General features: G+C 39.5%; 1 protein-coding gene across 2 annotated transcripts in view; it reads left to right on the top strand.

Moving 5' to 3' along the window:
• Positions 1–5,635: 5,635 nt before the first annotated feature.
• The window catches only part of MEMO1 (mediator of cell motility 1), a 134,917-nt gene continuing 115,188 nt past the window's right edge, over positions 5,636–25,364 (top strand). The window contains exon 1 of one of the 2 annotated variants that reach the window (XM_082427006.1): positions 5,636–5,972. In XM_082427006.1, the coding sequence (XP_082283132.1) occupies positions 5,912–5,972 (61 nt within the window). In that variant the 5' untranslated portion in view covers positions 5,636–5,911. The remainder of the gene's footprint in view (positions 5,973–25,364) is intronic. The other variant, XM_082427005.1, reaches the window with a different exon arrangement.

The following is a 25,364-nucleotide window of genomic DNA, read 5'->3' on the forward strand; positions in this document are numbered from 1 at the left end:
CTCTCTGTGTTATATATCTCTATTATACATCTATATATTGATGCATACCTGGACCCTGGAGAGACTGATTCAACTGGGATAGAGCCTGGACTTCTGAATTTGACAAAAATTCTAAGGCATTCTGATACCACCTTTGGTTAATGACCACTTAGAAGTAATTCAGTACTCTGCCTAATGCTGCATGGCTTCCAGTGTTCTAATGAATTATCTTCAAGATAGGGCTTAAATTAATCTTAAAATCAATACTTTTTCTCTGTAAGGGCTGAGAATAGGCATGTCTTTTGCTGGCAGTGCACATCCTACTTAGCACTTACCATATGCCAGGCACCATGCTAAATACTTTACATGAATTGTCATTTAACCTCAAAACCCTGTGAGGTAGGTTTAATTTAATACCTCACTTGTAGTTAGAGGAGGAAAGTGAGATTCAGTTAACTTGCTTAAGGTTACAGGGGAAGTAAGTTTGGGGCAGGGATTCATACCCAGCTTAATGCTATATTACCTCCCTGCCCTTAATGCTATAGTAATCTCTGCTCTAATGCTTTCAGATGTGCTTAAAAATTTTCTTTGGGGGGAAAAATCAGTCTGCCCTTATGTATATACAGTAGAAGCCCTCTTATCTAGCTGGTAGATGAAAAATAGGAGTCATAGTAAGGAAACATAAATGACACTATGAACAGTTTTTTTAAAAACTTAGAAAATATTAATCTATATTAACTTGGTAATATTTTGATGTCAGCCTTTGCTCTGAGTATGGGTTCTTTGATTGGAATTCTGTATCTTCCTTCCACAAACCACTTCTATAATGTATGGTTTACAAATTTCAGTTTCAGATTTTTTGAAAGTAGAGTAAGATCTTAGACATTTAAGATCTTAATTCTTAAGGCATTAAGTGTATAATGATACACTTTTTCATGATTTTTTTTCTCCAGCCTTCAGTCATCTTATCTGCCTCTAATTTGACAGTTGTTTTTATTGAGTCCAAAGCATTCCACCTAATTTTTGTACTAACACCTTTTGCATTATGTGTTTGTGTTTCGTTGGTTTACGTAATATTTTATTAAATTATGTAATGGCAGTACTTTGTACATCTCGTATAAATAGGTTGGAGAACATGATTGACCCTTGTTAGTTATGCACACAAACCTGGGAGAAGAGTGCAACAGTGTGAGTTTCCTAAAAAGTGTAGTCTACCATCTTCAAGAATGCAGCTTGTGGTGGGCATGGTTCAGTGTATTTTACTATGGGGATGGACAGCATCACTTAGTCCAGTAAGTTGGTTAAATAGAAATCAGTTAAGAAAGCTTCTACTATACTTTGATGAGGTATTTCATGTGTAGCTGACAATTATACTATAGAAGCAATTCCTACCCTTTGACTGCTTAGGAAGATAATGTTTAATAAACATATACAGTAATAGAGTAAAAGGTACTGTATCCTGTAGAGTGAATTCTTGAAAAATGTGGATAAATGGGAGGACCAATAGAGTAAATCAGGAATAGATTCCTAGAGGATATAGAGACCTTGAATTGAAAAAACAGAAAAATAGGGAATTCCCTGGAGGTCCAAGTGGTTAGGACTTCACGCTTTCACTTCCGAGGGCACGGGTTCAATCCCTGGTCAGGGACCTAAGATCCCACAAGCCGTGGCCAAAAAAAAAAAAAAAAAAAAAAAGGAAAAGAAAGAAGAGAAAAATAGTTTGGATAGAAGGAAACTGTTTACCTAATTCTGATGAAGCTATGGGGAGAATATTGAACCTTTGTTTAAATCTCTTTGTTTAGGAGAAGGTATTTTAAGATTGATAACTTCCCATTAGCAACATGATAGAATGGCTGTAGGGACAGCATAAAATATTGTAGCCAGGTATTTTCCTGGACTGGATTCCAAAAAGGCAGTAACAAATTGGAGGCCTGATACATATTGTCTAACTGTAGCAACAAGGGACAAAAGATGGAAGGTGTAAATGGCTATCACTGAGAATCCACTTGTTTAAAATCTCTGGATTTAAAGAAGGAAAGTAATATAATAGAGGAAAATAGGTCACCAGAGCTAAAGGGGGCAATCAGTAATGAATAAGAATTTTCTTTTTAAGAAAACTCTTGTCAGCCTTTAAAAAAACTTCAAATCTTTTGACTCAGTTGTTTAATTTCTGGGAATCCTAAGTAATATTAACAATAAATTTGGAAAAAGCTCTATGTACAAAATTTACTCCAAAAAATTGGAAATGAACAAGTTTTCATCTTGTAAGAATCATTAACTATGTAAAGTACTTAGCCTAGTGTCAGGTGCATAGTAAGTGTTTAATAAATGTTACTTATTATTAAGTTTGGTTTCTAAAGAAGAAAAGAGCAAAGTCAACTGATACTAGGTTAGAGTACCAGTGTTAATTGAAATTAAAAGAGCATCCTTATGCTAAACTCCCTTCTCTCAACCTTGATTTTTTCAAAACCTTGTGGTATCATTCTAGAATATTTTTCTGACAAAGGGCTTTTAGTAATTAGCGGGCTCCTCGAGGTGTCAGTTTTGTATAAGTAAAATCTAAAAATGGGCAATTTAATATTGCCATATAGGCTCCCAAAATCAAGCCTAATAAATTATTTAATAAATAATTATTTTTGGGTATAGGTAGTATATGTATATGGCACAAAATTCAAAAAGATATACAAAGATGTACATTGACCGTTACCAGTTTGTTTCCTTCTAGAAGTATGCCATGTATATGCAAGTGTGTGAGAATATAAGTACTTGCTTTTACACAAATGGTAGCATACTTTACACATTGTTCTGCAATTTGCCTTTTGCATTTTTTTGGGGGGGGGAGCTCTTTCCATACCAGTATATAGCACCACCTTATTCTTTTTAATGGGTGCATATGTATGGGTATACCCTAATTTAACAAGTCTCATTGACAGACACTGTGGTTGTTTCTAGTCGTTTGCTAGTACAGACTGATGCAGTGACTATCCAACATGCTATTTCAGAAGATGTGTTATTAATGTTGGGCTCTGGGTGCCTTATTTGTTGAAGTCTGTGCTTCATAAGGACTCTCTGTTAACGAAGATTTCCTCCTTGCCCTTAACTTTGGATGATGTTTATGGAGCGTCAAACCCAAATCCCTGGTGGATATAATGGAATTTTTTTTTTTTTTTTCTTTTTGGCCATGCCACGTGGCATGTGGGATCTTAGTTCCCTCACGAGGGATTGAACCCACGCCCCCTTCAGTGGAAGCACGGAGTCTTAACCATTGGACCACCGGCGAAGTCCCTGGAAATTGTTAATAATAAGACGGGAATTGTATAGTATTGCCAAACAGGCTTCTTCTAGGATATGAAGTATTTTGCATTATATGGATCTTCCTTAATTTAGGGGATGTGGGTAAGTGAGTAGTTTCAACATTTCTTTCAAGAGTACATCCTTGAATAAGGTAGCCAGAATAAAATGGACAGGAGGAGTAATGATGGGATATGTTAAGAGCATTCTAGAAATAATAGAAGATCCTCTAACCTTTCACTTTGCTTGGCATTGTGGTTTTGCGGAGTTTGATCAGTAAGAAAAATCCTTTGGGGAAAGAAGCCTCCAACTGAGCATTTTAGTAGGGAGGAAGCTTAATTTTAGGTTACATTACTAGTTTGGAATGAGACCTAGGATTGTTGCTAGGAGCAGAGGATAATGATAAAACATTTATAAAGAACAGCTTATAAGTTGTTTTCATGATACTTAATGATTCTCACAGCAAGCCTGTGAGTTACATATGACTGCTGTTTGCATTTGACAGATGAGAAAACTGAGCGTTGAAAAGGTTAAATTACTAGATATCCATAATCACACAGCTGATGACAGAGCAATCAACATTCTTACACCGTATCAACCATATCAACTACTTCCTTTTCTTGAAATTTACAATGAAAAGTTTACCATTTCATCAGGTATCACTGAGTTTTGCTACCTCAGGAAGAGTACCAGGGAATCAGCTCCAACCCTCCTTTTTCTGTTATCCCTAAATAGACTACTTGGCATGTCCTTTTTTTTTTTTTTTCTGTGTAATACCTTAATATTTGGGCAGGTTAGTGGTGAAGTGAGAGGGTTAAAAATTGAGTAAAGAACTATACAGAGTGGAGATTTTTTTTTTTTTTCCAGCTTAAAAACAGTGTATAAAAAGGTGTGAAAGTCAGAAGTGTTCCAGTAATTGACCAGGACTGGGATCTCATGCAAGATCCTTGAGCCTTAAAATTGAAAAGGTGAGAGGAGGGGTAGAAACTATGTAGTACCTGAAAAAAAAATCTATTATATGACACTAGGAAAACTTGAAAATTAAGCAGTCAGTCGTTTGTTTTGGACTCTACCAGGGATCTGTTTAGTGTGAAATTCAGATATAACAATTTTTATTATTTTAACTCCAAGTCTTTCATTGAAGTTATGCAACTTTCTCTTACTCTCTTCCCAGTTTTGGAATGGTCTACTCCATAACATTTCCTTGGAGGTCCAAGATACTTTACTTTGCTGTGATTCTTGTATAATTTTAACGTAATTGTTTGTTCCTGACACGTGGGATTTAAAAGATAATGGAGGGTTGGAAATAATGTTTGTTGTATGACTACTCTATCAGGCTCTTTACATTTATTAACTCATAATCCTAGGGACACACCTTGAGTATTGTTATACCCATTTTATAGATGAGAATAACTGAGGCTAGCTATATCACACTGTAGTCTAGTAACGGAGTTAAGACATGCAATTACATAAATATAACTTGAAACAAGATAACTGTTTACAGTGTCAGAGCCACATTAGACGGTAAGAGTGGCCCGGTGAAGCAAAAAGTAGCATTTGCAGGACCACAGGCACACTACCACATGCCTGCTTCTACAAATGAACTTCCCATCGTGGCCACAGACTTGCGTGCCTAGTAGTGAAACCTTGGGGGTGAGCATCCACTAAGGAGTCCTGTGTGTGGCGGGGAAGACAGGGAACTTTCCACGTGGAAAGCCGCACCGTCTTGCCCTGGGTGCTCTGCGTTTAAGGAAGTTGGTTGGGGGAGGGGGCTTGCCCTGCGGCTGCGTCCTACTCCCCGCGCCCTCCCCCTCCCAGCCTCTGCTGCCGCTAAACCCCGGAGAGCGGACCGCGCACGTCGAGATTCCTCGCCGGGCCTGGCAGAGGCTGCTGGGCATGCTCAGTGGGCAGGACCCGTTAGAGTGGCGAGTAAGGAAGCGTTGGCTCTTCTCCGGGTCTGCCTTCCCCGGTTCAGGCCCCGGCCCTGGGCTTTTGTGTGCGCGGAGCTGCAGCCGTCGCTGCCTCCCCGCGGGGCCGCTCGACCCCAGATGCCGTGTGGCCTGTCCGGTGTCCGCCGTTAACCTCGCCGCGCGGCCGGAGGAGGAGCGGGGCGGGGCGGGGCCGGCGGGCCGGCAGCCGGGCGGGCAGGAGGGCCCCGCCGGGGGTGGGGGTGGGTGCGGGGAGTCCCGCGGGGGGTGGGGGGAGGGGGCGGGCGCGGAGTCACGGGGGTGGGGTCACCGGCGGTGGCTCCGGGAGGCCGACCGGGAGGGGAGGGGGCCGTGGGGGTGGCTTGGCGGAACCAGCCCCGGCTGGGGAGCAGCGGCGACTCCGAGGGCCGGGGCCAGGGCTTTCCGGGCTTCGGTGAGGCCGCCGCGGGCCCCGTCTTCCGGCGGCCGCCCGAGTTTGTGGTGATTGTTGCCGCCGCCGCCGCCGCCACCGCCCCGGCTGCCATCTCCTCCTCCTCCCGGGCCGCCGCCTCCTCCTCTTCCTCCTCCTCCTGGGCCGGGCTGATCCCCTCCCCGCTGCCGCCTCCTCCTGGGCTGGGCCCGCGGTGTCTCGTCCCCTCGCGGAGCCGCTCCTGCCGCCGCCGCCGCCGCCTCCTCATTCATCCTCGTGCACCATAGGCGGCACAGGCACCAAGATGTCCAACCGAGTGGTCTGCCGGGAAGCCAGTCACGCCGGGAGCTGGTACACAGCCTCAGGTAGGGCCCCAGGCCGGCCGGCCGGCCCTTCCGCCGCCGCTACCTGGCCCCGCGCCCGGCCGGCCGAGGTCGGCGGCCCGGCCCCGCGCGGCGGCGGGAGGGACGAGGTCGCTGACGGCCGCCGGCCGCGGACCGCGTGGGGAGGGAGCGGGCCGGAGGCTGGCCTCGCCGCCTTCCCACCCGCGCGGCATCCCGCCGGTCAGCCCGGGGTCGGCCGCCCTCACGCTCTGCCGGGAGTTGGGCGAGAGGGAGAGTTGCCGCCTCGGCAGCCTGCGCCCTCCCTCAGGACCAGGCTCGAGGAAAGAATGCGCTCCCCGACCGAGCCTACTTGTCGCCTCCTCCGGCTCCCGGGAAGCGGGCGGTCGGCCGCAGCCACCCCCCGCGGGGACGGTTCGCCCTGCGCCCGAGCCCTGCTTCCTCCGTGCGGAGCCGAGCGACCCTCCGCCCTCCCGCCGCGGGAGGGACGCGCCTTCCTCCTTTCCCCTCCCCTCCCGTCCCCTCCCCTCCCGTCTCCTCTCTTCGCCTCTCCTCCCCACGACGCTCCGAGCGGCGCCCGCGACCCGGGGAGTTCTTAGTCTCCCGGGGTGCACACGGGCTCTGCTCGCCCGCCTCCTGCCAGGCAGTCTTCTCCCGCTCCCCTTGGCAGTTCAGAACGAGAGGCCGCATTTCCCCCTCACCTTTCAGGTGCTCAGCCGTCTTGAGAGGAGTGAAGGGTAGTACTTTTTGACATTGCCAGACCAGAGGCAGGGTCTGGGCATGTTAGGTCTGTGAGAGGAGGCCCCTTTCTGGGGTTTCCTGCTCTGTCTGTTGGGGGTAGGGTAGAAGTATTGCTAAGCAGAGGCTTGGGGTGGCCTCCTAGCTCTTTTGTTAGTGTTTTCATTGTTACTGTCATTCACGAAAGGGGCAGCTGGAGATGGCATCAGCACTTTTTCCTGAGCAGCCTCCCCAGTCTCCAGTCGCTTAACACCAAGCAGGTGCTGGAACTACCTAACGCGTTGGGTCAGGTTTTGAGCGAGTTTAGTCTTCTATCGACACTGTCCAAAAATACTTTAGAGCTCTTTAGGTCAGAGAGTGTAGGGACTTTCCCTTTAATAAAGCTCTTGTTAGAACGATTGTTTTATGGGATTATTTTCGGGAGTCACATTTCTGGTAAGTTGACAAAATTCCACTGTGATTCCTGAATTTTCAGTCATTTGGTATTGGCTTATCAATACCTAGACCCAAATCTTTAGTGTGGGTCGGATCATGTTTCCCTTTGCAAATAGTTGGGTTGGATAGAGACATGGTTTGTGAGAAAACAAAGATTTGGAAGAAAATTCATTTCTCTGAGGTTGCTAAGCTCGCTCATTAAATACATGCACTTTACTGACTCACTGAAGATTTGCTGTGTTAAGAAGACACAAAGGATTTGCAAGCCTAACAGGTAGCTATAGTTTTGCATTAAGCAGATGACTTTTAATGGTTATAGTGGCTTCCCTCATGGTTCCAAAGTGCTTCATAAACATTTCATCAGTTCTCACAACCTTAGCATGTCAGTTAAGCCTTTCTTGTTCGGCTTATGGGGATATGCCCAAGATTCTGTAGAAACCAGTGGCAGAACAGGAATGGGAGTCTCTGGCTCCTGGTTTTGTCCTCTAATCGATGCATTATTACTTTTAAATTTATCAGTGAATAATCTTTTCAGGGTTGTGAGTCACTAAACTTTTTCTTCAATGTGTTTTGAAGAGTTAAAAAGTCACAGTTTTCATTTTCATGGCCATTTTTTGGTTAATTTATTTTGTTTTCTATACCTTTCAAAAATGTTTTAAACTTTTGCACTGAAAATATGGCCAGATGATTCTGTAGGAATTTTTATAGATTCTTGAACATTCTTTGCATAGTAGAATTAGGCATAGTTCACACTTCAGACTTGAAAAGACTTTTCCAGTAATCTCAAATATAAGAATTCTTTAATCCAGCTGAAAACATTCTGTGATTAAAACTATTTATCAGTAGTGAACTAAAATGGACAACTTTCTTAAAATTTTAAAATGTATTCTTATTTCCCTAAATTCTGAATGAAATCAGTAATGCAATTTTGGTAATGTGAATTGTCATGGAGAACCTTATTGTTAAAAAAAAAAATTCAGACCATGTGTGGCGTGTGTGTGTGTGTGTGTGTGTGTGTGTGTGTGTGAGAGAGAGAGAGAGAGAGAGAGAGACTTTTAAACTTGAATAATAATTAGGGTGAATTTAAAGCAATTTAGGGGAATTCTCTGGCGGTCCAATGGTTAGGGCTCTGTGCTTTCACTGCTGAGGGCGCGGGTTCAAATCCCTGGTCAGGGAAATGAGATCCCGCAAGCCATGCATCGCTGCCAAATTTAAAAGAAAAAAAAGGCAATTTAGTTATAAAAGCTGATTTCATATTTTAAAAATGAATAAAAATATACGTAAGTAAATTTTGACTTGATCTAGTGACTTCTAGACCCCACTGTATCTAGATTGATAACTTTGACCATTGGAAAAATTTTACTTGTATTATTATTCTTCCCTTAAACTAGGCCTAAAAACATGTAGTAGGAGAGAGACAGATGTGCTTTTGGATTGTCATTCTGTAATTCTACAGCATTCAGATTGTGTCCATAGAATTAAAGTGCTCAATTACTGATAAAATGGTGAAATAACATTTACTTCAGTTATATAGCTAGTTCAGAAAAAAAAAAAAGTGTGTGTATACATATATGTGTTATATATCTACATACACACCTTCATTTTTATTTACCCCTTGTTATATGCTAGATCCATTGATAAAAGTATCAAGTATTCCCTGCCCTCCAAGAAGGTAATCTGAAGTGTAGTAACTCAAGACAGAAAATAAATATCAGATAAATTGAGGTAGTGCTTTTAGGAGTTTGGACGAGGGTGGAATCACTTCAAAGGATTTGAATTATGCTTTGAAGGAAGGGTATTTGAGCAGATTTGAAAAGGGAGAAAGTACATTGGGGAACACCACAAAGATACAGAGGCAGGTAAATGTAAGTAGGCCAATTTAATAAGAATGGAAGGTTCTCACGGGGTGTAGTTCACGAGCCTGGTTGGAGCTAGAGTGTAGATGCCTGTGAATTCTATGCATCATAGGGATTTAACTTATGCAGTAGGTAATCAGGACCAGTGCAGAAGTTTCTGAGTAGGGGACTGATATGCAAGTAGCATTTTAGGAAAATTAATCTCATAGGAAGGTTAATCCTTGCTTCTTTATGGGTATACAGCAGGGATCAGCAAACTCACTACGTCTGCAGTCCAAATCCAGCCTGTGACCTTTTTTTTTTTTTTTTTTTTTTTGTGGTAAAGTCCACTAACAAAGAATGGTTTTTAATTTTTTAAAAAAATTTATTTATTTTATTTATTTTATTTTTGGCTGTGTTGGGTCTTCGCTGCTGCGAGTGGGCTTTCCCTAGTTGCGGCGAGCGGGCCTCTCATTGCGGTGGCTTCTCTTGTTGCGGAGCATGGGCTCCAGGCGCACAGGCTTCAGTAGTTGTGGCACACGGACTTAGTTGCTCCATGGCACGTGAGATCTTCCCAGACCAGGGCTCGAACCCGTGTCCCCTGCATTGGCAGGCGGATTCTTAAACACCGCGCCACCAGGGAAGCCCGGTTTTTGATTTTTAAAGGGTTTAAAAAACAAACAAGAACCAAGAAGTGAAATAGAGTCTGTATGTGGCCTGTAAAGCCTAAAATATTTACTATTTATTTGGGCCTTTACAGAAAAAAATTGTCAACCCATAGTGTATATTTGTGGTTCTCAAAATGTGGTCTCTAGATCAGCAGCATAATGTGTCTGTCCTCTGTATTTTTTCCGGATTTGCTATATCTTTCATTTCATTATTTCAGCCCTTATCATCTTCTGTCTGGACAGTTATAACTGCCTCCTAACCGTCCTTCTTTCTGCCAACTTTATTCCCTTTAAGTCCATCCTCTGCATTGCTCCCTGAATAATCTATCTGACCACATAATTTCTTTGCATAAATCTCACTGACCCATCTTTCCTGTTGGATAAGGTCTAAGTCTCTTCATGACTTGGCATCTTCCTATCTCTTTGGCCACTTCCCCCAACCCCATCCCAGTTCTCCCTTTTACTACGCTTCAGCAACCGTCTAGCAGCTGTTCATTGTTTCTTTAAATACACTATGCTGTTTTTTATCACTGTGTTTTTATTCAAGCTGTTTCCTGTGTTGGAATGCACTTTGCCAGGATAACTCCTCATCTTTTAAGGACTCAGGTGTTAACACCTCCTAGAAGCCTACCCTGATGCCTTAACTCCCCCTGGCTGTTTCTGATGTTCCTTTGTGTTCCCATAATATCCTGTGTGTATCTCTATATATTTACCTTGTTATCTGTGTATGTGGTCTTCTATAAGAGTATGAGCTCCTAGAAGACAGGGACTATGTCTTAAATAATTTTTTTGTACCCCAAGTTCTCAGCAAGCACAGGTTTTGTACATAATAGATATTTAATAAGTATCTGAACAAGTGAACATTAAAGGGCTTAGCATATAGTAGATATGGACAGAGATATTGACATTTACATCCCTAAGAACATTGCTGGTGATATAGGACCATTGCTAGTTAAGTCTCTGAGCATAGTATAGGTGAAGAATCTTGGTGGTAGGAAAAGATTAGAAATCATGATTCACTAGTTGGGGACCTTATTTAATGTAAGATTTTTAAAGAAGTACGACATACATATAGAAAAGTGTACAGCTAGAGGAAGTTTCACAAAATAGGCATGTCATTGTAATTAGCACCCAGCTCAATAAACATCAGTAGTGGAATTCCCAGCTCACACTGTATTCCTTGTATTCTAACACCATAGAAAAGTTTTGTCTGTTTTTGAACTCTGTATAAGTGAAATCATATAGTATAACTTGTTTGAGCTTCTTTTGCTCAACATTACATTTATGAGATTAATCCATGTTATACTGTGGTTTGTTTATTCTTGTTGTTGTGTTCTATTCTGTGAATAAACCACAGTTTATCCATTCTACTGTTGATGGACATTTTTGTTATTTACAGTTTTGCTGCTTTGAACATTTTTGTATTCTTTTTCCTGATGAATGTATACATGCATTTTTGTTGGGTATGTACCTTAAGTGGAATTATTAGGTCATGGTTATGGCTATGGTGTGTTCATTTTTAGTAGATTTTGCTGAAGTTTTGCCAAGTGGTTTTACAAACTTATACTCCCACCAGAAGTATATGAGAGAATTCCAGTTGTTCCACATGTTTGCCAACACTTGGTATTGTCAGTCTTTTTATTTTTAGTTTTTCTTGAAGGGTGTGTAGTGGTATTGCATTGTAGTTTTGATTTTATTTTCCGATGACTAATGAAGTTGAGCACCTTTTCATATTAGGGGCCCCATGTTTATTAGTCATTTGGACTTCTGCTTTTGTGAAGTGTCTGTTAAGTCTTTAGCCCTTTTTATACTAGAGTATTTACTTTTTTCATATTGATTTGTGGTTCTTTGTATATTCTGGATATAGTCTTTTTAGGTATATGTATTGCAGATATCGTCTACTCTGTAGCTTTTTCAGGATCTTGGTATCTTGGTGAGTCAAAGTTCTTAATTTTAAAGAAGTCCAGTTTATCAGCTGGTTAGTGTTCTTCTGTTTCCATTTATGAAATCTCTATCTACCTCAGTGTCATGAAGTTAACTTTCCTATGTTTTCTTTTAAAAGCTTTATTTTTTCACCTTTCATACTAAGATCAATAATTCATCTGGTTGATAGCTGTATCTGTGTGGTTGTGGTACATTACATAAATTTATTTTGAAATAAATGTACATATAGAAAAAGTATAAATGGGTGTACAAAATGGGTGTACACTTTGATGAATATCCACAAATATACTCTGTGTAATTATCCCCTAGCTCAAGAAATAGAATGTTTTCACCGTCTCAGAGGGATATATCACATTTTAATGTTTTCTGAAATTGGTATGTTTTATATCTTAAGTGTACATTTAATGTGGGAGGTTCCCCCCCCTGGAAAGTGGTTGTTACACCTTATAATTACTAGTGTCATAGAAGTGAGGAAATATATCAAAATCTAATGATTTCATAAAGCATTCTTGAACTGTTTATATGATATATATATATATTTTTTTAAAGATTTATTTTTTTATTTTTATTTTTTTTAATTAATTTATTTTATTTTATTTATTTATTTTTTATTTATGGCTGTGTTGGGTGTCCGTTTCTGTGCGAGGGCTTTCTCTAGTTGCGGCAAGTGGGGGCCACTCTTCATCGCGGTACGCGGGCCTCTCACTATCGCGGCCTCTCTTGTTGCGGAGCACAGGCTCCAGACGCGCAGGCTCAGTAATTGTGGCTCACGGGCCTAGTTGCTCCGCGGCATGTGGGATCTTCCCAGACCAGGGCTCGAACCCGTGTCCCCTGCATTGGCAGGCAGATTCTCAACCACTGCGCCACCAGGGAAGCCCTATGATATATATCTTAATAGCAGTTTTATTTTTTAAGTTGTTTTAATTCTTTCTGTCATATTTCTAAATATATTTAATAAAATTATATCAGGGTTCTATAATTGGAAAACCACAACTTTTTTTTTTTGGCATGTACCTTGAGTTCTAGAGTGTCAAAGTATATCTTGGTGTGTGAGAAATTAAAAAACTGATAAAAATATTCTCCTTTGAAGAGAAAATACTATATAATATTTAGTTTTGAAATGAACTTTTTTAGGTTACTAAATATGGTTTTCTGTATGATGATCTTTGCGTCTCATCCTATTATTTAACCTTGGAGAAAGGCAAGAAGGAAAGAACAAATTTAATAGGTAAACTGTTGAGATTATTGCTTGATTACCTCTTTCTCACTTTCCTTCTTATCCTTTCACATGCAATTTCCAAGTCAAAAATCATCTTCCCTACCTCCATAGTGTAGTTTATATTATCTGCTTTTGGGTTTTTGTCCATTTTAAAGAAGGTCAAGACAACAAATAAAAATGTCATTTGTTAAGTGTATTCTGTAGTTACATTACATATATGTCTATATAACCTCTAATCTTCAAAAGGCTGCTACAAGGTTGGTATTTTCTCCATTTATGGATGTGGAAACAATGACTCAGAGAGGTTGAGTAACTTGCTTAAGGTATAGTAAGTAAGTGGAAGAGCCAGTCTGACTCCAAAACTAGAGTTAAATGTTAGGGGCAGGGAGGTATGATGAGATATGCTGCCCCAAACACTGAACTTTTCTGTTCCATTCAGGTTTTTCCCAAACTACAATATAGACATTTAACTGACACTTACGTATCATTTATGGTTTATAAAGCATTTTCTCATACATTTTTGACTTTCACAATAATCTTATGATTAGGTGCAGGATAGGTAAGGCAGGCAGGTCTTTAATCCATCCCCACCTTGCTGTTTTATTGATGAGAAACTAAGACTTGAAGGAGGCTAAATTGTCTGAGTCATACTACTAGTAAATGGTAGAGCTAGAATTTGAACCTAGGACTTGTAGCTGAAGCCTAGTGTTCCTTCTATTTATAGTGATGCCAGAGTAAGTAAGAAGTTGAACTATTTGGAATCAGTAAGCACCTCTTTAATTGTCAGGTTAAATATATTATAAAATAATAAAAGCATAACTAAAAGCACTTAAGAATACTGAATATTATTCATATGGTATAAATAGACAAAGGAATTAGTATATTTTAATTACTCTAGTCCTAGGATTTGAATTGGGCCTAACAAAACTTGACACTTCTGCAGAGGCTTTATTTAACTTTCAATCATTCAGTATTGGACAAACTCAGTTCTTTATTTAACTTTCAATCATTCAGTATTGGACAAACTCAGAACTGCTCTAGGGACTAGGTGCATAGCAGGAGATGAAAACAGACAAAAATCTCTAGAGTTTATATTCTAGTTGGGGAGACAGACTATAAATATGGTAAGTAAGTAGAACACATAGTATATTAGAGGAAAATGCTATGGAGAATTATAAAGCAAATAAAGCAGAGCTGGTGCATAAGGAATGTTAAAGAATGGGAGAAATTTATTTATTTTTATTTAAAAAAATATTTATTTATTTGTTTAATTATTTACTTGGCTGCGCCGGGTCTTAGTTGTGGCATGTGGGACCTTCGTTGCGGCATGTGGGACCTTCGTTGCGGCATGCAGGATCTTCAGTTGCAGCATACGGGATCTTCATTTGCAGCATGCGAGCTCTTGGTTGCGGCATGTGGGATCTAGTTCCCTGACCAGGGATCGAACCTGGGCCCCCAGCATTGGGAGTGCGGAGTCTTAGCCACTGGACCACCAGGGAAGTCCCCAAGAATGGGAGAAATTTTAAATGGCAAGGACAGGGTAGACGTCACTGAACTGACATTTGAGTGAAGACTTGAAGTAGGTGAAAGAACAAGCCTTGCATTCTAGATAATTTTAGGGGTTAGGGGCTAGATAGTTTTAGGTCGAGGGTACAGCAAGTTTAAAGGTCCTGTGGCTAGAGCAGGCCTGGAGTATTTGAGGAATGCAAGAAGGTTATTGCAACTGGAATGAAGTGACATGGGGCAGAGTAGTTCGACATGAGGTTAAGAGGAAAATAAATAGCTGGAGCAGAGGCACAAAGGTGTTGTGGTCAGATGACATTAGGTCTGGAAGACCATTGTAAGGACCTTTACTTGAGTGAGATAGCTATTGGAAAGTTTTGAGCGGTTGGTGACATGATCTATTATAGTTTAGACTTACTAGAACCACTTGACTGCCATGTTCAGAGTAGTTGGGGAGTGGTGAAGGCAGTGGCAAGGGCTGAACCAACAGTTAAGAGGAAAGTAGCAATCCAAGTTACAGATGATGGCTTGGATTGAGTAATAGCTGTGGAAGTGGGTAAGAAGTGGTTCATTACTGGGTATATTTTGAAGGTAGAGTCGAAAGGATTTGCTGATATACTTGGAGTGGAGTGTGAGAGAAAGAGAGGAGTCATGGATATTTCTTAAGGTTTATCCCTGAGATTGCAATAATGAAGTTGCTATTATCTGAGAAAGGGAAGACTTAAGAGAAACAGGTTTGGAGGGGGAAGGTTAGGAGCTCAATTTTGGTTTGTTAAGTTTGAGATGTTTACTATATAGTTAAGTGGATACATGAGTCTGGAGTTTAGGGGAGAGGCCTAGGGTGGAGCTTTAAAATTGGGAATTATCATTATGTAGATAACATTTAAAGCCAAGTGTCTGGATGAAATCACCATAGGAATCAGAGTAGCCAGAGAAAAGAGGTTTGTGAGTGAGCCTTGGAACATTTCCAACTTGAAGAGGTTGAAGAGGTGAGGGATATCATGTGAGGAAGATAGATTAAGCTTCTCATGAGGAAGAGGATGAGATGTCCTGGGAGCCAAGTAGGGAAAATGCTTTAAGGCATCTCAACACAATTTATGTAGATTTTTCAGGGCTTTTTTTCTTTGACAAACACATTTAATCTGGTCTAAGCCACTCTGGTCTTAGCCATCTCTTATGCTGCTGCCAGAGCTTCCTAACTGGTTGCCTAGTTTCCATTCTGTTCTTTACACAGCAGCCTGAGAGCTCTTTTAAAAATGTAAATAAGATAATATTCTTTTCTCAAAATCCTATCATACTTAAAATCACACTTAAAAATCCTTGCCAAGGCTTAGAAGGTTTTATATGCTTTGACCTCTGCTTAACTTTCTGATTTCATTTTCTACCACTTGTCCTTTACCTTATGTTGTTCCAGCCATTCTGGCCCCCTTGCTGTTCCCCAAATATGTCAAGCTTATTCCTGCCTTAGGACTTTGGTGTGCACTTCATAACACTGATTAATCCTGGATTGGTAGTCAAGGAAAAGGTATATTTATTGACTCCCTTATTTCCTTAGTCACAACCAGGAGGAGAATTAGGGAGAGATGTTGAGAATGAATGGGATAGGTTTTCCCAAAGTGTTCTGAGAAACAGTAGTCCCTGGAGATGCCTTTGCAGAAAGGGTTTATGGTCAAATAAGTTTAGGAAATGTTGCATCTGTTTTTCTCCCTTGGGCCCAGACAACTAACAAGAGACTTGTATTATGGCTTATTACATGGTCTGTCTTGGTGAGTGTTCTGTGTCTGTTTGAAAATAATGTATGTTTTCTGTCGTTGTGGGGTAGATTGCTCTCTAAATGTTAATTAGGTTAAATTGGGTTATTTAAATCTCTACATTCCTATTGATTTTCCTTTTTTTCCTGTCAGTTCCTGAGAGCAGTGTTGAAATTTCCAACTGTAATTCTGGATTTGTCTATTTTTTCTTTCAGTTTTGTTGATTTGTTGTTTCAAGTTTTTTGAATTTCTGTTATTTGATATACCTGTTAGGGATTATATTTTGTTGATGAATTGACTATCACAGTGTATGTTCTTCTTTATATCTGGTAATATTTTTTTGCTCTGAAGTGTTCCTTGTTTTGTATTATTGAAGCCAATCCAACTTTCTCATGGTTAATATTTATATGGTATATTCTTTTCCATATGTGTCAGGGTCACCAAGACCACCTTCAGGTTTGATGATTTGTTAGAAGGATCAAAGCTGTTATACTTACAGACGGGGTTTATTACAGAGAAAGAATACAGGTTAAAATGAGGAAAAGGTGCATACAGTACAGTGGAGTGCAGGAGAGACCAAGCGTGAGAGTCCAGTTGTCCTCTCAGTGACACGTGACAACAAGTGTGCAGTATTGCCAACCAGGGAAGCTCAGCTAGGCCTTGGTATCCAGGGTTTTTATTGGGGGCTGGTCATGTAGGCATGGAGCAAGCTTGTGACTGACCTTAGCTACTCAGTCTCCAGCCCTCCTCTCTCCTGCAGAGGTCACACTGATACAGTGTGGCCCGGGGTAGCAGGAGAACAAAAAGAGGAGTTCACCATAAATCACATTGTAGCATAAACTATCTGGCAAGGCCCCAGCTATACAAAGACACTTAAAAAAATTGTGGTAGAATATATATAACAAAATTTGCTGTTTTACCAATTTCTAAGTGTACACTTCTCTGGCATGAGTACATTTGTATTATTTATTGGGGTGGCCAAAAAGTTCATTTGGGTTTTTTCTGTAAGATGTTACAGAATGAACTTTTTGGCCAATCCAATATGACCGTCTCCAGCATCCATCTCTAGAATGTTTTCATCTGTTCCAACTGAAACTTTGTATCCATTAAACACTTAACTCCCCACTGACTCCTTCCTCCAGCTTTGGCAACCACTCTTCTTTCTTTATGATTTTGCCTATCTTAGGTACCTCATTTAGGTGGATTCATACAATATTTGTCCTTTTATGTCTGGCTTATTTCACTTAGCATGTTTTCAGAGTTCATTTATGTTGTAGCATGTATCAGAATTCCTTTTTAAAGCTGAATAATATCCATTGTATGATATACCATAGTTTGTTTATTCATTTATCTGTTGATAGACATTTGGGTTGTTTCTACCTTTTGACTTTTGTGAATAATAGTGCTATGAATGTTGGTGTACAAGTATCCGCTTGAGTCTTGCTTTCCGTTCTTTTGGATATCTATCTAAGAGTATAATTGCTGGGTCATATAGTAATTCTGTGTTTCACTTTTTGAGAAACCACCAAACCGATTGCCACAGTAGTTGCACCATTTTACATTCCTACCACCAATGCTTGGGGGTTCCATTTTTTTCGCAGCCTTGACAACACTTGTTATTTTCCTTTTTTTGGATGATCCTCCTAATGAGTGTGAATTTGTATCGTTATGGTTTTGATTTGTATTTCTCTAATGACTAATTATGTTGAACACCTTTTCATGTGTTTATTGGCCATTTGTATATCATCTTTGGAGAAGTGTGTTTTCAGGTCCTTTGCCTATTTTTGAAAGCACAGGTTCCTAACCACTGGACCACCAGGGAATTCCCACTACCATACTGTTTTGATTTCTGTAGCTTTTTTACTCCATTTTTGAAAGGTAGTTTGGTAGGTATTGAATTCAGTGGGTATGTTGACATTACTTCTTTTAGCATTTTATAAATGTTCTGTTGTATTTTGGCTCGCACAGATTCTGAGAATTCTGTGATTTTTAAATATTTGTTCCTCTGAATATAGGGTATCTTTTTTCCTCTAGTTGCTTTAAGATTTTAAAAAATTATTAACATTTTCCTGCTAGTCTATTATCATGTGCCTTTGAATAATTTTCTTTGAATTTAATCCTGTTTGGAATTTGTCAAGTTTCTCAGATGTGTGGGTTGTAGTTTGCAGCAAATTTGGAAAAGCAGTCATCATTATCATCTCAGATATTTTTCTTTTTCACTTCCTTTGTTTTCTAGACTCCAAATAAAAAAAAGTATGTTAGATATCTTAATATTGTCCCACAGTTCACTGAGAATTATTCTTTTCCTTTTTTTCCTCTCTGCTTCCTTTTGGATAATTTCTTTTGCTTTATATTCAGGTTCACTGATTTTTTTCTTGTGCAGTATCTAATTTTGCTTTTAATTCTGTCAATGACATCTTTTAAGTATAAAAGAATTAAAATAACTGCTGATTTCATGGTTTTACCTGAATCTTTTCTTTTCTTTCTTTTGCCGCATTGTGTGGCTTGCGGGATCTCAGTTCCCCGACCAGGGATTGAAACCAGACCACGGCAGTGAAAGCTCCAAATCCTAACCACTAGACCACCAGGGAACTCCTAATATTTTCTTTATAATTACTTTATTCATTACTATTTTTTTCAGATGATGGATTTATTTATAGGTTTAAAAAAACATTTCCCTCTTGTGTTTTAGAAATGAGATACTTATTCTTCTGGCATGAGTATTTAGTTGCTAGTGATACTGTTTTGCCTCGGAGCTGAAAAATAGAGTAAAATTTTTTGTTTTTCTGAGATCAGAGCAACATAAAAATTGAAAATACATTTGAATTATGGCATAATATTGGTTTAGGATTATGTTGTTTAAATTAAATTATAAATTAAAAAATTTTGAATACATTTGTATGTTTTAAAAATTAAAGATATTCATTGAGAAGTCTCATTCCTGTACCCTTCTGTGTATTCCATATTCCCCTTCCCTTATAGGTATTTGCCTTTATCGGTTTCTTGAGTGCCTGGTGTTTCTTTATGCATATACAAGCACGTATGGACACGTCATCATTTTCTCCCTCTTTTCAGCAAATGGAAGCTGAAGTGTAATAAATGCCAATATCTCATATTTTGTCTTATCCTTTGCCTTTTTGTACTTAACAAATTTAACAGTTGAAGATCTTTTCATATTACAACAGAGAGTTATTATTCTATCTATGATACCTCCTTTTTTTCTCAGTGTTTATTCTGGTTCTTCAAAGGAAGATAGTTATGATGCATTCAGTAAGGTTATCCAGAGGTGAATAGCTAAATAAAGTATCATCAGATCTCCAGCAGTTGTTTTCAAACTTTTCAGTCTCAGAATTCCTTTATACTTTTCAAAATTACTGATAACCTCAAAGAACTTTTGTTTATGTGGATTATGTCTATTAATACCTATCAAATTAGAAACTAAAACTGAGAAACGTTAGAAGTATTTACTTTTAATTCATTTAAAGTAACAGTAATAAACCCATTCCATATTAATAACATAAGCAGCATTTAAAAAATTTTTTTATTGGCGTATAGTTGATTTACAGTGTTGTGTTAGTTTCTGCTGTACAGCAAAGTGAATCAGTTATACATATACATGTATCAACTCTTTTTTTTAGATTCTTTCCCCAGATAGGTCATTACAGAGTATTGAGAAGAGTTCCCTGTGCTATACAGTAGGTCCTTATTAGTTATCTATTTTATATATAGTAGTGTGTATATGTCAATACCAATCTCCCAATTTATCCCTCCCCCCCATAAGTAGAATTTTAATGAAAATAACTTTATTTTCCAAAACAGGGAATATATAAGAGATTAGCTTTTACAAAAATTATTTATTTATTTAGGCCACATTGTGCGGCATGCAGGATCCTAATTCCCTGACCAGGGATCGAACCCGTGCCGCCTGCAATGGAAGCGTGGAGTCTTAACCACTGGACCGCCAGGGAAGTCCAGCTTTTTTTTAAAAATTGAATTATAGCTGATTTACAGTGTTGTGCTAGTTTCAGGTGTAAGGAGATTGGCATTTATTAACATTTTTGCAAATATATTTAATGTCTAGCTTAATAGAAAACAGGTGGATTCTCATATCTGTAGCTGTATTCACTGTCTTGTGATATGTTATTTTACTTGAAGCATATGAGGAAATTCTGGTCTCATACAGATATGTAATTAGAAAAGGGCAGAGTATTTTAATAGACCTTTCAGGTAGTTGTGGATATTCTTCTTTGATGCCATACGAAAAGTCAAGTGGTAGTTTCTTACTTTTTAAACTTTTACTGACATATAGTTGACATACAGTAAGTTACACATTTTTAATATACCTGTGAAGCTATCAATGAAATCAAGAGGGTGTACTCCTAAAGGCAGTTTCGGAAAGATTTAATTGCAATGTGGAATTTGAAATCATAGCAATGAAATGAAGTTTTCATTAAGATCAGTTGGTCTGTCCTCCACTTTGAATGTTTCTTTTATCCATGCAGGATTTCTTAACCCCATGCATTAATCATCTGGAAAATATTTGTTCCTCGGGTTATGCAGATCTTCCGAATGTGTACACATTTCATTATTCATTGTCAAAGAATCACATTTGTTAATTTCACTCTCATCAGAAAAGTCTTTTTGACGTAGGAAGCTTTTAAGTCCGCACTGGTAGAAATGAGTTTGCAAAATTCTAATTTTCTCAAAGCTTGAATTTTGTAGTTAGCAATAGAGATTGACAGTTGTTTTCCTAGATGTTATAGGCTCACTGTTGATTTTCTTTTTAAAAAAATATTTATTTTTTTTCTTTATCTTTTTGGCTGCATCGGGTCTTACTTGCAGCACACAAGATCTTCGTTGAGGCACGCGGGATCTTTTTGTTGCGCTGCACGGGTTCTTTGTTGCTGCGCGTGGGCTTCTCTAGTTGTGGCGCGCGGGCTGCAGGGTGCCTGGGCTCTGTGGTTTTGTGGCATGTGACCTCAGTAGTTGTGGCGCGCAGGCTTAGTTGCCCTGCAGCATGTGGGATCTTAGTTCCCCGACCAGGGATAGAACCTGCATCCCCTGCATTGGAAGGTGGATTCTTTACCACTGGACCTCTAGGGAAGTCCCTAGGCTCACTGTTGACTTTCAAGGAAATATTTGCTAAATACCCAAGATTAAGTAACCATCATTTGTCTATCAGTCATTCTTTCAAGAAAAATGATGTTCTATAGAAAAGTGGCTAGTTCAGCTTGCAATGCAGTCGTGTAAGTGCCTGAGACAACCATTATACTTTCCATTTCAACACACAGAATATTAAAAAGTGAGTACTCAAGGGTTGAGAGTTTATAAAATGTGTTAAATTTATAACTACAGCTACATCAAAGACATTCTTGAATGAAACTGGGTTTTTTTTTCCTTTTTTAAGTAGAGTGTGGTGAGTGTGCAGTGGCAAAGAATGTAATGACTACTAGTATAGTGTGCTGGTACTGCTAAGATACCAGCGTTTTTACCTACCGTTACTTTTGAGCCATCAGTAAATGCCAATGAGTGAAATGCAATGAGTGCCAATACAGTGAAAGAAGCAAATAATGTTTTTAGTATTTTGAAAATGGTTTTGACCTGATGGACCTTCTGAAAGGGTCTTGGGGATCCCAGGAATCTGCATGTTACTTTGAGAACCTCTGGTTTGTAGAAATTCTTACTTCTTCCTTGGCAATTATAATTAACAATCCCCCCACCCCGCCCCCCGCCAAGAACTCTTTATTGTAGTGGTTATCAATCTTAATGTCTCTCTACACGAACACACACACACACACACACACACACACACACACACACACACGGCCCAGTACACCCTATGCCATATTACATACTCCTTCTACTAATTACAGTGGCTCGAGGGAAATGGGGAGATGTAATTTATAAGTCATAAGTGGTTTTGATAAACTTCCTCCCTCACCTCTGTTTCTCAAAAGCGTGGTGAGGGACTATCATAAACCTTTTGAATTAGATTTGCTGATAAGTGGGACCCAAGTGTCTTCATTTTTACCACACTGTTTTGAGTCTTTAGGAAGAAAACTGGGTTGCTCAAAGTAGAAGATGACATCACCATTATCAGTTTTGTTTTTACTGTTCAGAGTGGAAGGTGACATCACCACTATCATCTTTGTATTTCTAGCACCGAGAGAAGTGTCTGGCACAGAGCAGGAGCTCACTAAATGCTTTATGAGTGATTGAATCACCAATCTGACTAGGTTATTATGGTATTTGTCTGACACCAACTTGCCAAATATATGATGACAAAGTTAGCCTTAAATTATGTATTTCATTACATTTTGTAGTGTGCTTACTTTACAAGTATATTTCTTTAATTTATTTCTTTAAAAAATTTTTAAATTAATTAATTTATTTTTTGCTGCGTTGGGTCTTCATTGCTGTGCACGGGCTTTCTCTAGTTGCGGCGAGTGGGGGCTACTCTTCGTTGCGGTGTGCGGGCTTCTCATTGCGGCGGCTTCTCTTGTGGTGGAGCACGGGCTCTTGGCATGCGGGCTTCAGTAGTTGTGGCATGCGGGCTCAGTAGTTGTGGCTCATGGGCTCTAGAGTGCAAGCTCAGTAGTCGTGGTGCACGGGCTTAGTTGCTCCGTGGCATATGGGATCTTCCCGGACCAGAGCTCGAACCCATGTCCCCTGTATTGGCAGGCGGATTCTTAACCACTGCGCCAACAGGGAATTCCCATGTCCTGTTTTCTTAAACAACCGGTGACACTCAGGGTTTAGTTAGGAGCCTGCTGATATTTGTCTCTACTCTCAATGTGTTTACTGCTGTCCCCCAGTTTCTGTGCTATTTGTGTTGGTTTGTTATTATTATTAATAACCTTTTAACTTTGGAATAATTTTAGATTTTCTGCAAAATTGTAAAGGTAATACAGAGTTTCTGTATATCTCTTGCCCAGCTTCCCCTAATAGTAACATCTTAAATTACCATGATACATTTGTTAAAACTAAGAACAGAAATTGGTCGATACTATTAACTGAACTCTAGACTTCAATTTTACCAGTTTTTACCCAAATATCCTTTTTTTAAAAAAATTTTTTTATTCTATTATCTAATCCAAGATACCACATTGCATTGATACCATGATTGCAAAGATATCATCATATCTTTGGTCTTCTCTGGTCTGTGATAGGGTCTTAGTTTGTCTTTGACAGTTTTGAGGAATACTGTCAGGATTTTGTAGAATGTTACTCAATTTGGGTTTGTCAGATTTTTTCCCCTCATGATTAGACTGGTTATGAGTTTTGGGGAAGAATACTGCAGAGGTGAAATAACTTCCTCATCATATTGGGAGTACACGGTATTAACTTTGGTGTTGTTAACCGTGATCATTTGGTTAAGGTAGTGTTTGTCATGTTTTTCCACTGTAAATTTTTTTTTCTTAACATCTTTATTGGAGTATAATTGCTTTACAATGTTGTGTTAGTTTCTGCTGTATAACAAAGTGAATCAGCTGTATGTATACATATATCCCCATATCTCTTCCCTCTTGCATCTCCCTCCCATCCTCCCTATCCCACCCCTCTAAGTGGTCACAAAGCACCGAGCTGATCTCCCTGTGCTATGCGGCTGCTTCCCACTAGCTATCTATTTTACATTTGGTAGTGTATATATGTCCATGCCACTCTCTCACTTTGTCCCAGCTTACCCTTCCCCCTCCCTGTGTCCTCAAGTCCATTCTCTACATCTGCATCTTTATTCCTGTCCTGCCCCTATCTAGGTTCTTCAGAACCATTTTTTTTTTTTTTTAGATTCCATATATATGTGTTAACATACGGTATTTGTTTTTCTCTTTCTGACTTACTTCACTCTGTATGACAGACTCTAGGTCCATCCACCTCACTACAAATAACTCAGTTTCGTTTCTTTTTATGGCTGAGTAATATTCCATTGTATGTATGTGCCACATCTTCTTTATCCATTCATCTGTCGATGGACACTTAGGTTGCTTCCATGTCCTGGCTATTGTAAATAAAGCTGCAGTGAACACTGTGGTACTTGACTCTTTTTGAATTACGGTTTTCTCAGGGTATATGCCCAGTAATGGGATTGCTGGGTCATATGGTAGTTCTATTTTTAGTTTTTTAAGGAACCTCCATACTGTTCTCCACAGTGGCTGTACCAATTTACATTCCCACCCACAGTGCAAGAAGAGGGTTCCCTTTTCTCCACACCCTCTCCAGCTTTTATTGTTTGTAGACTTTTGATGATGGCCATTCTGACTGGTGTGAGAGGATACCTCATTGTAGTTTTGATTTGCATTTCTCGAATGATTAGTGATGTTGAGCATCCTTTCATGTGTTTGTTGGCAATCTGTATATCTTCTTTGGAGAAATGTCTATTTAGGTCTTCTGCTCATTTTTGGATTGGGTTGTTTGTTTTTTTGATATTGAGCTGCATGAGCTGCTTGTAAATTTTGGAGATTAATCCTTTGTCAGTTGCTTCATTTGCAAATATTTTCTCCCATTCTGAGGGTTGTCTTTTCGTCTTGTTTATGGTTTCCTTTGCTGTGCAAAAGCTTTTAAGTTTCAGTTTAGGTCCCATTTGTTTATTTCTGTTTTTATTTCCATTTCTCTAGGAGGTGGGTCAAAAAGGATCTTGCTGTGATTTACGTCATAGAGTGTTCTGCCTATATTTTCCTTTAAGGGTTTTATAGTGTCTGGCCTTACATTGAGGTCTTTAATCCATTTTGAGTTTATTTTTGTGTATGGTGTTAGGGAGTGTTCCAATTTCATTCTTTTACATGTAGCTGTCCAGTGTTCCCAGCACCACTTATTGAAGAGGCTGTCTTTTCTCCATTGTATATTCTTGCCTCCTTTATCAAAAATAAGGTGACCATGTGTGCGTGGGCTTATCTCTGGGTTTTCTATCCTGTTCCATTGATCTATATATTTTTTTCGTGCCAGTACCATACTGTCTTGATTACTGTAGCTTTGTAGTGTAGTCTGAAGTCATGGAGCCTGATTCCTCCAGCTCCGTTTTTCTTTCTCAAGATTGCTTTGGCTATTCGGGGTCTTTTGTGTTTCCATACAAATTGTGAAATTTTTTGTTCTAGTTCTGTGAAAAAAATGCCAGTGGTAGTTTGATAGGGATTGCATTGAATCTGTAGATTGCTTTGGGTAGTAGAGTCATTTTCACAATGTTGATTCTTCCAATCCAAGAACATGGTATATCTATCCATCTGTTTGTATCATCTTTAATTTCTTTCATCAGTGTCTCACAGTTTTCTGCATACAGATCTTTTGTCCCCTTAGGTAGGTTTATTCGTAGGTATTTTATTCTTTTT

Source organism: Balaenoptera physalus, assembly GCF_965194825.1.
Source record: "Balaenoptera physalus genome assembly, chromosome: 15".
Classification (NCBI taxonomy): domain Eukaryota; kingdom Metazoa; phylum Chordata; class Mammalia; order Artiodactyla; family Balaenopteridae; genus Balaenoptera; species Balaenoptera physalus.